At 40.9% G+C, this 15084-nt stretch overlaps 1 protein-coding gene across 2 annotated transcripts in view; it reads right to left on the reverse strand.

The window, feature by feature from the left end:
* Positions 1 to 8179: 8179 nt before the first annotated feature.
* Positions 8180 to 15084, reverse strand: part of washc5 (WASH complex subunit 5) — a 207895-nt gene continuing 200990 nt past the window's right edge. The window contains exons 26-29 of one of the 2 annotated variants that reach the window (XM_077528375.1): positions 9886 to 9982; positions 9588 to 9741; positions 9359 to 9442; positions 8180 to 9285 (exon numbers count right to left, since the gene is read on the reverse strand). In XM_077528375.1, the coding sequence (XP_077384501.1) occupies positions 9382 to 9442; positions 9588 to 9741; positions 9886 to 9982 (312 nt within the window). In that variant the 3' untranslated portion in view covers positions 8180 to 9285; positions 9359 to 9381. Of the gene's footprint in view, positions 9286 to 9358; positions 9447 to 9587; positions 9742 to 9885; positions 9983 to 15084 lie in introns of both variants that reach the window. The other variant, XM_077528374.1, reaches the window with a different exon arrangement.

Genomic DNA, 15084 nt, shown 5'->3' on the forward strand with positions numbered 1-15084 from the left:
CCCCCTCCAGTGTTGAATCTTCAGATGGAACCTGCCAGCTAACTGTTCATAACATGTACGATTTACATGGTTCCATTTCTATTTATTTATTGTTTTTCTCTTTTATTTTAATGAAACATTATCAGGTAAGAATAATTTATTAGTACATTAACATGATAGAATAGGGAGTAGGACGGGATAAATTATTGCACTTCTTCCTACTCCTTTTGAACATGTAAATTATGGCATTGATGAATTATTTTTTCTTCAAATTTTTATATTAACTTCAACTTATATTTTGTAATGTGTTAATATGTTCAATAAACCAACCAACAAAAACTCTCTGGTCTGTAGCCTCCTCTTCAGCCAAGTCTTCTCCTCTTCGCCGACGGTTTATGACGTACTCTGCCTTATCAATATTTTGAAGCAGATGTAATGCCTCTACTGTTCAGCCCATGGTGACATTTCTCTAAAAGTGGTTGTGATGGAAATCTAACTGCGTTGTCAGTGGTGCAGGAATAATGACTCATATTAATATTTTCATGTTTTTTAATACAATAGAATGGCAGAATAGGAATAATATACAATACATGTCACACGGCTATTTGTGTATAGAGTCCATACTGTAGGCTACAACTGGTCACCTTCATAAAGTATCTTGCCATCTGTCCCAGCCAGCATTCTAGTTGCACATTTCTCAGCGGCTTCACATACTTGGACAACACCACCCCTGTACTTTTCAGCAATTAACTTGTATGGAGATAAATTGAGGTAAATTGATGTGATTACTGCGTTCAATTTCTTGTGTGAGCACCTGCAAGCAATCTCAACATTTGATTGTCTGTTTTTACCATCCTTATGACATATACTGCGATGGACACATTTGTTACAACTGATTCAAGAAATAAAAATAATTTGTTATCATAATCATCCTTAGGGAATCTTAAGAAAGAATAGAAACATCTATCACATCTTCCTTGAACTGTAATCTTAAAACATTTCCTCTCATTAGCTTTTAATTAGTTGTGTTTGCTTATTGTAATGTTTGTTTTAAAATGCATTTGTAATGCATTGACATCTTGCTTTTTATGTTGAAACACATTGAACTTATGCTTGCCGTATCAAATGTAATATACAAATAAATTGAAATGGACGGTAATCAGGAGTGACGAGATCCTGTCCCCGAGGGCCGCAGTCCTGCATGTTTTGGATATTTCACTTCTTCAACACAGCTGATTCATGATTAGCTCTTCAGCAAGCTCTGCAGAAGCCTGATAACGAACCTGTTAATTGGAATCAGCTGCACTTCGAGAAGGGAAATCTATAAAACCTGTAGGACTCCGGCCCTCGAGGACAGTAGTTTGCCACCCCTGCAAGTTAGACAGACCTTCCCTCCCTGAGACAGACCATGCAGACAGGTGAAACTTTAATCTAAAAGAAACCTTTATAATTCTTAATGATATTAAAAAAACAAACAAACAAAAAAAACAAACAGTGGAAACACTGCAGAGAAATCAATGTATTCAAGCTACAAGCACTAAGATATTGGTAACGTAAAATGGTTGCTAGGGCATTTCTGGTGGCTTCGGTTGATTTTTAGCCCGTCCAGATTGAAAGTCGATGGATCTTTTGTAGTCTGAACTAGGGGTGTTAAAAAAAATCGATTCGGCAATATATCGCGATATTACAGCACGCAATTCTCGAATCGATTCAATACGTGGCCGGATCGAGTTTTAAACCTCATTTTAGATGGAAAAATATTCAACAAAACGTCGGTAACACAACAATCCACTGTTAGAAGACTTCAACAGAAGAAATATATGGGCCTTACCACAAGATAAAAAACACTCACCGTCAAAAAGAAAAGAGAGGCCAGATTGGATTTTGCAAAGAATGAGAGAGATGAGCCACAAAGTTTTGGAACAAAGTTTTATGGACTCAGACAAAGAAGTGATGGAAAGGCCAAAGTATGGTGAAATAAAGGATCTGCTTATAATCCAAAACATACAAGATCATCTGTGAAGCAGACTGTAAGATTAGATTAGAAAGTTTTTGCAAAGGCCACAGTAGCACCCAGCCATCCCCAGGAAACGTTGCAACTCATGCCAGGTAAGAGAGGAAAGGTAGACAAGGATCACCTGAATTTTTGCTGCGAGAATGCTGCACTTGGCCCCTGCCCACCTCCTTGTCGAAATAGGTTATAGTAGCCCTGCCAAAGTCACATTTGGCCAAGTTCAAATTAATGGATGCCTCATGAAGTCTCGCAAAAGCTAAATGGAGCGTTTCCACTAATACGAATAAAGCTGTAACAACTATGGCCTATGGCCCAGTCCACCCTCTACTTTTTTTTTTTTTTTGGTTTGCTTCTTCTAAAGCAAACTCTCTGCAGTTGCATAAACATTCCACAGCCCAGACAGGATCTAAGCTTGGTTAGCTCTGCAGGTGGTCACTCAACCACCAACAAAGCTCTTTTGAAGCCGCTGACCAGGCGACAAAGGAATTTATGCGTCTGCCGAAGGAGTGTATTCAAGCTCGACTTCCCGGAGCCCGAGAAAACGCCTTCAATGACTTGGAATATACAAACGACTGATCAAAGGAATGTTCATGACCTCTTATCAATCATAAAGGATATTCTGGCGTCGCGCCCCTCCAGGGGGCACGCCTGGAACATCTAGATGGAGCAACAGCACCGTCAAGTGGTGAAACTTGGAACTATCCTTAGTGACAATTCACATAAGTAACCGCATTTTACACATTTATACCATGATAATTCTTGACAGACAACTGAACTACGAATGATTCATGTTATATCTTTGTGTGTATGAACATCCTATTTCATTTGTACTCCATAAAGAATGAAAGATAATCAATATCTCTCAGTTCAGTCAGATTAGACAAGTAGAAGTTACCTCACAAGTTAGTTTATGATGCATTAATTACAATGTGTGTTAAACAGGTTGTGTGGGAAAACTGATTTTCCAGACTGACCAAATTTAATGCCAAATTATTAATCCCTTTAATAATTTGTTTGTTTTTTTAAAGTCTGTGTGAGCGAACAGAAGGGTTTGCCACCACCTACTGAAGCCCCGCCCATATACTTTAAAAAGATGAGGGGACCCCCTCGCTCGCTCTCTTCCAACATCCTCTTCCGATGCCTCTTCCCGATCGCTCTCTGGCCATCCTCAGGCCAACTACCTGCAAGTTTCCCAGCCTGCCCCAACTCTTTGTTCCAAGAAACTTGCCAAACACGTAGCCCCTTTTGTCCCTGGCAGCAACCATTGCCACGAGAGCAGACACTCGCTCCACGCCACGCCAAAGCAGGTGCAAACTGCAACGCTGACCCAAAAAGAGACTCTTTTACCCCCTTTTTTCTTGTTTTCCCTTTTTTTTCTTCACCTTCGGTGATTGCCCGCCATCAGCGAGCTTCGCGGCCCCGGGATACACGTGCAACATACCGCCGGACTCAAGGTTGTGCACCTAAGCCACCCCGCACCTCACCTGCTATTCGGTGGCACCCCGCTACGGTGCCAGATCACCTTTAACCGCTGGCCTTCCCCGTACGCCGGCACGTAGCGGACCGAGCTCCAACCCCTGGAGTCGGACAGCTGTCCGGCAGAATCAACCTCACCGGAGAAACATCTCGCCGAGTCACCGACCAATCAAGGGACAAGCCGCGCAACTACGTCAGCCCCCGAGCGGCTCCCTTGCTCACCTGTGGAATAGCCCTTTTTTTGATTTTCTTACCTTTTTGAACGAACATTGACTATTTTTCCCCCTTTTTCAAAAGACCGCCCGTTTCTGCTCGTTTGACGCAGCACCTATTCTCCTAAGTCCACGTTCCCCAACTCGTACCCCTGTGTGCAACTTACGTTTGAAACATATCACAGATCTGGCAGGTCAAATTTCTCTTTTCCTGTTTCCTTATTCATTCGCATTCCTTCCTTATTTTCATTAGCTTTATTTTATTTCTTTTCTTCTGACGGTCGAATAGTTAGATAGGCAGTGTTTTGACTCTGTAGTGTAGCAATCGTGAATAAATGCATGTTTTATTAACTCTATTCCGCCTAAGTCATCTGTGTTTCCGAGTGGATTATTATTCTTTTGTTAGTACAACGAACCACTGAATATCGAGTGTGGCGACTTTAGATTATAAATGACTGATGAAGAAAGGATTTTGGTCGTTGTTTGCTCCTGTTGACCCAAAGCAAAGCCAACGTGGTGCCCCTAGAGGTTATCGAGGTAAATACAATTTACCTCTGTAACGTCCAGATTATTAATTCATCTAAAAGACGACCCAATTATCGCTACAAAGCATTTCATCAAGATACACCTCGCAGTTTGGCACACCGGACAAAACCTTATATATGAGTCTGTGAAAAGTGGCGGGTGCTGTTTGAGGCCAAATGCCATGACAGTAGTACGGTAGTAACCTGGTTCACTTTTCTGAAATCTGTGCAAAAGTGTGGAGTCTTATCCGGCTTCGCAACAGAAACCAGGGAGAACTCCACACACGCGAGCTCGGGACAGCTAAGCCGTTTTCAAGGTATGGGACCTCCTGCTGGAAAATTGCAGGATTTACTCGGTAGGTATTAGGCATATAACGATAAGGGCAATATTGTGATATTGTGATATTAAAACTGCCACAATATCGTCGTTGTGATGTTCACAATATTTAACAGGAACACATCTGTTAAAAAAAAGTCAGGTTGATTTCCATTTGTGCAGTACTAGCACCCTCTAGTGGCTAGTTCATTAGTGCAATTTAATTTTCATTAGGGATGTTTTGGCCTTCTATGTTCAAAATCAATGCTAATTGTCAGATGAAGGGGAACCTAATTTGATTGTGATGCGATCAATGTGTGCTTGCATTAGCAAATAAGTGCCTCAATATTGTTATTAGAGATTGTATGGTTTTATGCATTGCTGTTATGTACAAAAGCATAATATTGTGCTTTTTTAGTATGAGTTTTTTTTTGTTTTTGTTTTTTTTTTTTTACAATATTATGTTTTTCTAAATATCGGCAACCGCCCCCACAATATCATGATAATTATCGTATTGTGACCTTCATATCATAATAATATCGTATCGTGATGTTTGGATATGGTTACATCCCTAGTAGGCATGTTGTGTAATCGGCGTGTGATCACCCACATCAATGTCATGGGTGAGGACATGGGTGCGGGTGGGGCTGTCCCATAAAAGAGCTAAGTTATTATCCATCAACTGGCAACAGTCACTTTGAGGCTTAGATGGATGGGACAGTTTACTTCTAATGTCCTTCAAAGCCTCTGAGTTTTGGAGACGCAAACAAAGAACCACTTAAGAGCAATAACAGCTGCTCTGTCCTCAGTTCTTTCACGCATCTTGATGTACAGTCAACATGAAATAAAAGCTGGAATTCTTTACTTTTGTCTCAAACTGGTAGGTGAATGAGGAGTCAGTGTGCAGTGCTTAAGCCCAATTCACACTGGCTGCGAGACGGATGCGGTGCGTTCTCCGTACCGCCGCAAAGATAGAACGCATTCAAGTCTACGTGTCAATTCACACCAGCTTCGGTGCGGTGCAGAACGGCTGTGGCGATGCGGAAGGTTTCCGGAACCGTTCTATTTCTTCCGGACGCCGTATGCGGATTTTCATAAAGCTGAAGAAATTACACAAGCCGAAGAGGAAGTCGGGCGTCTCGCATCAAGGTAAATCCGGTATATTTAAAAATAAAACCGTTTGCGAACTCGTTTTTTGAGGAGGGAAGCTAGCTTGCTACATAGCATGACATCAGTCGGACATTTAAGACAAAAAAATGAGCTCAGAATAAATTAAACACCACAAATTATTTAAACACAAAACGTACTTACCCATGGTAGAACAGCAATGGTAGAAGTCCCAGAAATAATGTCCAAAAAGCATATCGATGTGACAACAGGCAAGCATGGCTATTGTTTACAAATCGGACTATACACGGTTGTTATTGGTTGAACTCAACTCTCCAGCGTGCACCCCACGTGATCTTGTGGTCTGTCGGGAGCAGATTTATGGACTTGTACGCACTCTGCATCCATCATGCAGGCAGTGCTGCAGTATGTCCAAATGTTTGGTCGTAAAAACAGGAAACGAGGTCCAGACCAGGCCAACTGTCACCTCCAAGTAAGAAACGTCAACACGTGCTGCAACACATCATCAGTAGGGTAAAACTAACCTGTCTCACGACGGTCTAAACCCAGCTCACGTTCCCTATTAGTGGGTGAACAATCCAACGCTTGGTGAATTCTGCTGCACAATGATAGGAAGAGCCGACATCGAAGGATCAAAAAGCGACGTCGCTATGAACGCACGTGTTGAGAATTGCAGTCCTTGCGGCGTCCATACGGCCGCCGTATGGAAAACGCAATGCGTCCGTTCCGCAGCCAGTGTGAATTGGGCTTTAGAGTGCCTTGTAAAAGTGTGATGCCAGTGAAATTTTACAATAAGATGGAATCTAAGTTCAACAAAACTCAGTGCAGCTCTTGCTTACTCTTTGGTCTTGATACGACATTTTAGAAAGTGTCATCAGGACTTTTGTACTTACCATCTGTCGCGAGAAAGTGGTTCTAAATCTTTGCCCGGCTTAGCTTCCAAGTCATTAGAAACTCCGCTGGGGCGGAATTATGTAGGTATAGATGTGTTGCACAGATATACTGTATTGCAGAAATATGGAGATAACGAGATTCACATGGCAGGGCTCTACACTAACCATTTCACTGGTAGCACTGGTGCGAGTGACATTTTTAGTTGGTCGTACAGCACAGGATTTGGTCGCACCATTTTTTTGTGGAGGTACAGAATGAACTTAGGCATACACAACTCGATATATTTGCAAAATATTTTATTGGAACACGAGGTTTGCCTGTACCAGCAGTGGCTATCAAAACAAGTCAATCATTTCGTATAACTTAACTCGTGAACATTATTTTGTTTAGCTCAGTAAAAGTCAGTACTTTTTTTTTTTCTTCACCTGCTCCACGGCCGATGTTCCCCTGCCCTTTTTCATCTGTATTATTTGAACTGTCCAAGCCAAGCTTGCTGCCATAAAATTTCACGAGTGGCAAGTCACGGCAATGTTGAGCCATATTTACAATTGAATATGGACCACCATGGATGAAATATTGCGATTTACGACCGGCTCCGGTGGAAAAGCGGATATATGTTTGTATGTAAATTGTATTCTGCGTGGTGCTGTACCCGATCAGGAGGTAGCCAGCCAATCACATTGCAGCGGGTCATGTTACTACCCTCAGTCGGCGCGCGGCGACGCGCTCTAGTTGCTACGGGAGGGCCAGCGGGGCGACTTTCGAATGTACATTTTAAACATAGTGCAGAGCAGAGGTGTCAAACTCATGTTAGCTCAGGGGCCACATGGAGGAAAATATATTACCAAGTGGGCCGCGTCTGTAAAATAACGGTATATAACTTAAAAACAATTGGCGTCAATTATATGCAGATTTTCATTATTTGTGTGCCAGCCCTAAATTACGTAGCTCAACTGTCATCATATTGTTCCGAAAAATAACACAAATGTGAATGGCATATGGCAACACTTGTGCCTGTATGAGTTCCGGCCGTGTTAAATCTACCTGCTTTGCATATTATTCCCAGAATGCATTGCGTGGCACAGTTAATGATATTATAAGGACGTTAATCCTTGTCATATCTATTTGTGTAATTTGTGTCATATTTAACAAGTTTATGTGGGTCTATGATTTAAAATAATAAGAATTATAATAATTGAACAAACTGTAACTTTAAGTTGTGTGTAAAATAATGACATCCGGGACCATTCTCCCATACAAGTTGGATTGCTCATCTGAGGACTGCTTGTGAACGTACAAATTTATTATGTTTTGATTGTGGACGGCTGATTAATTAGTCCGACTTTACAATTTATTGTATTTTTTTACTTTACAAAATCATCTCGTGGGCCGGATCAAACCCCTTTGCGGGCCTGATCCGGCTCGCGGGCCATGTGTTTGACACCCCTGGTGCAGAGAGAGCATGAATGCACTCGCGCCGTGCGAGCGGCATTTTTGTTCACCAGCACGCACTTGAAAGTTGCCCGTATTTGCGAGTGAAATGCTCGCACTGTTGAGACCTGCATGGTTATTTAATTTCAAATTTGGCTACAAGGCACTCTGGAGACCTAACTATTTGTATACAAGTAAATATGTCCCCTTCAAACAACGAATTGATGTTCTTGTTTATTAATATTATAAATGGCATAACAAAATGGTAAGATAGTGTAAGGAACTCTAAGACAAATTAATCTATGTACAAAATACAATGTTACATGTGCTTTAAGACATTGATTATCTAAATCAGTGATATTCATTGTGCAGCTCGCAAACCATGTGTGGCTTGTTTAGCTTTAATTGGCGGCTCCATCGGCAAGTTCCAGGCATGGGCCAAAACCAGTTTTGACCATGTTAACGAGGGGTAATTAATTGCCTTCAATTAACTTTTTTTCTCAAGGGTGATGGCATGGAGGTTGGGGAGGAGGGACTGGGGTGGGATGGGGATGGGGGTTGGAAGTAATGATAGTAACACATGGCTTGGCAGTTTGCACTGTAATAAAAAAAATAAAAAATAAAAAAAAATAAAAAAAAACTGTGTCCATGTGTAGGTGCCAGTGTGACATAATCGACAAAAGGAGTAGCTGGGGTCTGTTCTAAAAAGAGCTAACCATTGATGGGACAGTGACTTGCTAAGAAAATTTCAACATATGAAGGTTGTCAACATGTATTTATTTAACCTAACATGGGAAATGTTTGTTAATGTACCAAATATTCTATTTTTAATTAATTGTGTTCAATTGGGGGAGGGTGGGGGAGATAATTCTGTTTTTATTTACCGAAATTTTAGAGATGTAATTTTAATACCCTAAAATCAGTCAATACATTTTTTACATAAATACCGTATATAACAAAAAATATTCCACTAAGATGCAAATGCCCACATTGTAAGTCTCATTTCAGCTCAATTAATTTTGTTTTCAAAAAGGTAACTGCCAAACGTGGCAAAACAGAGCGTGTTCCAGCTTTTTGTAAGGTTCCGGTGATTTAATCTATATTGTCGTTAAAGTGGCTCCCCTCTTGACTTTCCTCTGCTAATGTGGCTCTTGTGTAAAAAAAAAAAAAGTTATGAGTATCACTGATCTAAATAATGAAATGTAAGCATAAGGCAATAGAAGTATTTTCTGTCTGGGTGCTTCTTCCGGATCTTCACATTATAGTTCTGAATTCATCAAAAATGAAACTGGGGACATGGGCTTCAGCCACCTTGAGAACACAGAAACACAAATAAGGATACAGCTGCAACAAATTGACCACAGAAAGTTTGAGAGTGACCTACCTTGCGTGACAATTTAGTGTATTTCACATAGTCTTCCAGGAACATGAGTGCTCCCACCACATCAGAGGGCATGTCAGGGATCTTCTGACTTTAAATGGAGGGGGGAAAAAAAAAAAAAAAAGGACCAAGATGAGCGCTCATGAAGATATTGGCTGAATTTATTTTCAATTAATATCACTTCAAGAAAAAAACTACGGATTCAGTTAACTGATCCTCTTTGCCTGGTTACCTTGTACACTGTTCCATGATAGAGCGGATGAACTGACCAATGAGAGCCAAGAACTGGTGTGTGTATCTGGAGTGAAACTGCTTCAAAAGTGTGAGTAGGCCAAGCACTAAGGGAGGCCAGTCAACCGGGTCAGTGGATTTCCTGCATGTCATTCCTGTCAGAAGTTCCACATATCATAACATTTCCTGTACATGTCCGAGCAGGCTCAAACAAAAGTAAACTTTTTCAAAATAAGTAATAGTGAGGCGGAGCTTTTATTATAATAAGAGAAATACATGAATGGGAATCGGGCACCAACCTTGGTTTCTGCTGTACTGAAGCTTAGGCAGCTGTGCTATAATGAACAGGAAGTTGAGGATGGGAAAGAAAGGAAGGCGCTTTGTGGTGATGTAGATCTGTCAAAACCACAAACATAAAAAAATAAATTAAATTAAAAAAATAAATAACTAGAGCTGCGAGCAGCTATAAAGGGCCCTCGCAGCCCGGGCCACGTTGGGGTACTTGCACGTTGGGGTACTGGCACATTGGAAGCAGAATTTCTTTGAAAATGGCATGATAAACCATTACGTGGATTTTTTTTTTTTCCAGGTGTGATGTGTGTCAAGCTCAATGGGTTTTGGTGATTGTTAAGATCTGCAAAAATCAGCGTCTTTTTTTATTTTTAGGCAATGAGTTGCCCTGATTGGTATTTTTTGCAAAAGAACATATACACATCATCGCTCGTACTCATTGCACAATGTTGCTTTTATTGTCCATAGAGGCGATCAAAAAAAAAAATGAAACTAAATAAAAAAGTACATATGTTTGGATCGGTCTGATGCCAGTGAACATATTGAGTGGTGGAAAGTAAAAGATTATTCATAAATGACTTTGTTATCACACTTACAATGAGTTTACAATTTTTGTAAAAATACCGTAAGTGAGGCTTTTTTTTTTTTTTTTTTTGCCTCAAGGACTAGGTGGCGCTGTATTTATACGTGAATTTTGTCATAGAGATACCTTCAGGCCTTGACTATAAATATACATTTCAAGTATGGGATTTTTTGGAGCATGTACCTGGGAATTATTAAGCATATCCTTCATTCACGATATTGCTTTTAATGTCCATAGAGGCTATCAAAAATCAATAAAACTAAATAACAAAAATATGTATGTTTGGTTAGGTCTGATGCCAGTGAACATTTTGAGTGGTAGAAAGTAAAAGAATATTCATAAATGACTAAGTTATAACAGTTAGAATGAGTTTACATTTTTTGTAAAAATACTGTAAGTGTGTTTTTTTTTTTTCATGCCTCAAGGGCTAGATGGCGCTGCATATATAACTGAATGTTGTCATAGAGATAGCTTCAGGCCTTGACTATAAACATACATGTCAAGTTTGGGATTTTTTGGGGCATGTACCTGGGAGTTATTAAGCATATCCTTTTTCATTGCGAAACACAAATTTTGATGCCCTGCCCTCATCATATAGTATTTCGAAAAGTCAAGATTTTTCCCCCTGTCGTTGGCTCAGGTCTTGACATGGTCCAGGTCAAGTCTGAAGTCAGTCGGATGAAACGTGTAGGAGAAGTGGGCAAAAGTATGCCCCCTGTAAATGTGCTAAAATCGTAAAAAACGGGACATTAAAAAATTCGTAGCTCACTTCCTGTTCATCTTAGCATATAGGTCTAAGAGACTTTTTTTTGTAGGTCTTGGGCTCCCACATACACCTAAAAATTTCCAAAGATCTTGTTTATACGTACAACCGGGGCTGCTTCGTTAAAAATTTCTAGGGGGCGCTATTGAGTCATTTTTGTAAAAATAGCACAATACACGATAAAATATTGCTCATTTTGCCAGGCCAGATGTGTGTGCCAAGTTTCATGTGTTTCTGTGCTCGTTTAGGCCCTTAAAATTGGCATTGTTTTCTTGGCAAACAGCGCTTAGCCACGCCCACAGCGATTTGCGAAAACTCACAAACTTCGTGTTGTGACATCATTAGGCCCGAAACCCTCATCTGAGCAAATATGAGGTAGGTCCGGTTAACGTGGTTGGAGAAAAACGTTGAAGAAAAATCGTAAGAAACAAAATCGCCAATAGGTGGCGCTATCAGTAAGATGAAATATAAGTTCGTAGATGTGTTAAGGGCTGGACTCTCATCAAATGTGTGAAATTTTGAGAAGATAGGATCATCTGGGTCAAGTTAAAGCAGCTTTTATTCTCACGAAAAATCATCAGTCTTTGCGGCACCGTAACGGCCACACCCTTTCGCGAAAAGTTACAATATTCGATGTGGGGCATGATCAACATCTTAAGGCTTTTCTGACCAATTTTCAACTGGATCCCTTCAACGAGCTTGGCACAATAGCTAAAAACGTAAAGTATGACATTTATTTTCACCACTAGGTGGCGCTATATGTATCTGAATTTCATTGTATAGATGTTTTCAGGCCGTGACTATTAAGTTGCATGAGAAGTTTGAGATTTTTTGGAGCTTGAACATGGGAGTTATTAAGCATTTTGTCTTTCTGGACAAATGAAATTTTAAAGGCAATATTTGATGCCCCGCCCCCGTCATATAGTATTCCGAAAAGTCAAGATATTTTGCCCAGTTGTTGTCTCAGGTCTTGAGATGATACATGCCAAGTTTGAAGTCAATCGGATTAAAACTGTTTGCAAAGGGGGGAAAAGGATGACCACAGTGAATGTGCAAAAATGGGCCAAAATTGGACGTTCAAAAATTCATAGCTCACTTCCTGTACATTTTTGCTTCATGGTCCCAATGGACTTTTTGTGCGTCCCGGGGTGCTACAAGTGCCTGCCAATTTTCGTAGCTCTAGGTCAAACGTGCCGGGATTGGTTTTTATTTTTTTATGCTAGGGGGCGCTATAGAGTCTCGTTGTTATGACAACATCAGAATATCAAATTTTTCGCCGCGTCTGAAGAGTGTGCAAATTTCGGTGAGTTTTCGTAAATGTTTAGGTCCTCAAAAATGCGATCGTTTGCGGAGAATGAAGAAGAAGAAGAAGAAGAAGAAGAATTTTTACAAAAACAATAGGGACCTCGCAGCGGTCGCTGCTTGGGCCCGAATAAGACATATTAAAGGTCCCCTCATATGAAATGTTCACTTTTTGGTTTTTTTTTTACGTTTAAGTATGCCTTACCAAAGCCTGACTAAAGCCTGATTTATGCCTCTACGTATGCTCTCGCGTTAACGACCGGCGTAGATTACATGATCGACGCGATCCATGAATTTTAAGTGCCACGTAGCTCGTGGCCGGCTGCAGCGCACACGTCGCCAATCCTTGCACACCGTAGATGGCGGGGCGTAGCTCGCTCATGATTGGTCCGTTTGATGACGTACTCGGCTGTTTTTTTCCTTTTTCTCTCTCCCCGCCCCCGCCCAGATAGACATGGCTGTACATGTGCGTGGGACGAGAGGCGAAGAAGAAGAAGAAAAAAAAACTGTTCGTGGCTGTTGTGTTTTGGCGAGTTTACGGCCGACACCGGTGCAAATTGGCATTTAATAATTGCCACGGTATATATTACTACAATTCAGCAAACGTCAAAAACTGATTTATGGCCCCCTAGAACCAATCAGAAGCCGTTATTGTGAATTAAGCCCCGCCCACTTCCCGCCCCCAGCCAATCAGAAGCCGTCATTTTGAATTAAGCCCCGCCCACTTCCGCCTTCTTAGCCAATCAGAAGCCGTTATTTTGAATTAAGCACCTCCCCCTAACCAATCAGAAGCGGAGGGACCACCTGTCAAAATTTGACAGGTACCCCGCCCCCCAACCAATCAGAACCCGTTATTTTGAATTAACCCCCGCCCCCTCACCACAATCCTAACCAATCAGAAGCCGGAAGACGGCTCCTGTCAAAATTGATTGATGACATTCCGCACCCCTAGCAAACATATGTTTTCCGGTCCCCCCCTCCCTCCCCCCTCACAGCCCTAGCCAATCAGAAGCCGGAAGACGGCTCCTGTCAAAATTGATTGATGACATCCTGCACCCCACAGCAAACATATGTTTTCCGGTCCCCCCTCCCTTCCCCCTCACAGCCCTAGCCAATCAGGAGTCGGAAGACAGCTCCTGTCAAAATTGATTGATGACCTTCTGCACCCCCCCCCCAACAAGCATATGTTTCCGGATACCCCTCTCCCCCCTAGCAAGACCCCCCATAGTTCTACCGTCTGCTAACCATAAATCGTTTTCGTCCTGATAAAAAACTTTTCATCGTGTCACAGGAAGGACACGCCTTTTGAAGTCTTGCAGGAAGCACCCCCCGGCCCTCCTTGAAGTAGAACGGGTATCAACCGTGGGTCTCGTGGGAAGCGGCGACCCCCCCTTATCACCACGGTCAAACTTCACACCAAGTTGGGCGACAGGAAGCCCCCACCACCGGCGCCTCTATCGGGTATGTGGGTGCGTGAATGTAAAATAGTACGAGGCTCTCTTAATCGAGTTAAAGTGTTGTGAATATTAAAAAAATGTTATCCATTTGCTTCTTATTTTTTAAAATAAATAAATAAAAGAAACTTACCGGTGTTTACGGGTACGAAGTTGCGTCTCCTTTAAAGGGTTTTTCTTTTTTTTTTTCTTTTTTAAATAAAATAAAAAAATAAAGAGGATCGGTTTCTAACTGAAGGAGTTGGAAATACAGACGAAAAAATAGATTATTCGTGCGTAAAGGGTGGTTATTTAACCCATTTCAGAACAACAACCCCTATTCCTCGACTGACATTGTAAAAAAAGCTGAAACCGATGGAGAGGTCTGAGTGTCACCCCCCGCGGTGAACAGCACCATCTAAAGGTCAAAGGATGTTACAGCCTATGATTAAGAGAGGGAGGTAGGTATTAGAATGTGATAAGTTTGTCTGTATTTTTAATTTTAAATAGAGTGAGGCATGAAATTAATTGGTTGATGTTTTGTGCGTTGTATTTGATAGCAATGTAATAAAGACATTTTGGTAGGATGAACACAATAAAGTTAGTCTACAAAAGTAAATTAGGGTATTAAAATGTTGATAATGAATGTAAAACCTAAAAATTTGATTCAAAGGTATTCAATTTGTAAATTATACATTTTGGATGACGGAACAATGTATGGCATTAGAGTAGCGAAAATTTGTTTACTTTTTTTTTTTGTGTGTTTAAAAAAGATAATAATTGTACTAGTTTTAAAAAATACTGATTTCTGGAGAGAATATGTAATCACAAACTCAGGTAGGAACTGCATGTGGACATTATTGGTCAGACGTCTGCTTCTTTTTAAAACTAAGAGAATTGAAAGTATGAAACTTTGAGTTTCTTGATACGTTAATAGATTTATACTCTACTTAACCCTTAATCTTTAAGCCGATCTTTGCAACAATTTAACTAAAATCAGCTTCTTATTAGTAGATTAACACCTTAGTCTCTTACAAAGGGTATTCCTGTAAGCCCTTGGCTAATAGTTTTTTAGAAAGGATCCACGGCTTGAATTTATGACACCATAGATGTATTTGTACATGAA

The sequence above is a fragment of the Festucalex cinctus genome, chromosome 7 (genome assembly GCF_051991245.1).
Source record: "Festucalex cinctus isolate MCC-2025b chromosome 7, RoL_Fcin_1.0, whole genome shotgun sequence".
NCBI lineage: Eukaryota > Metazoa > Chordata > Actinopteri > Syngnathiformes > Syngnathidae > Festucalex > Festucalex cinctus.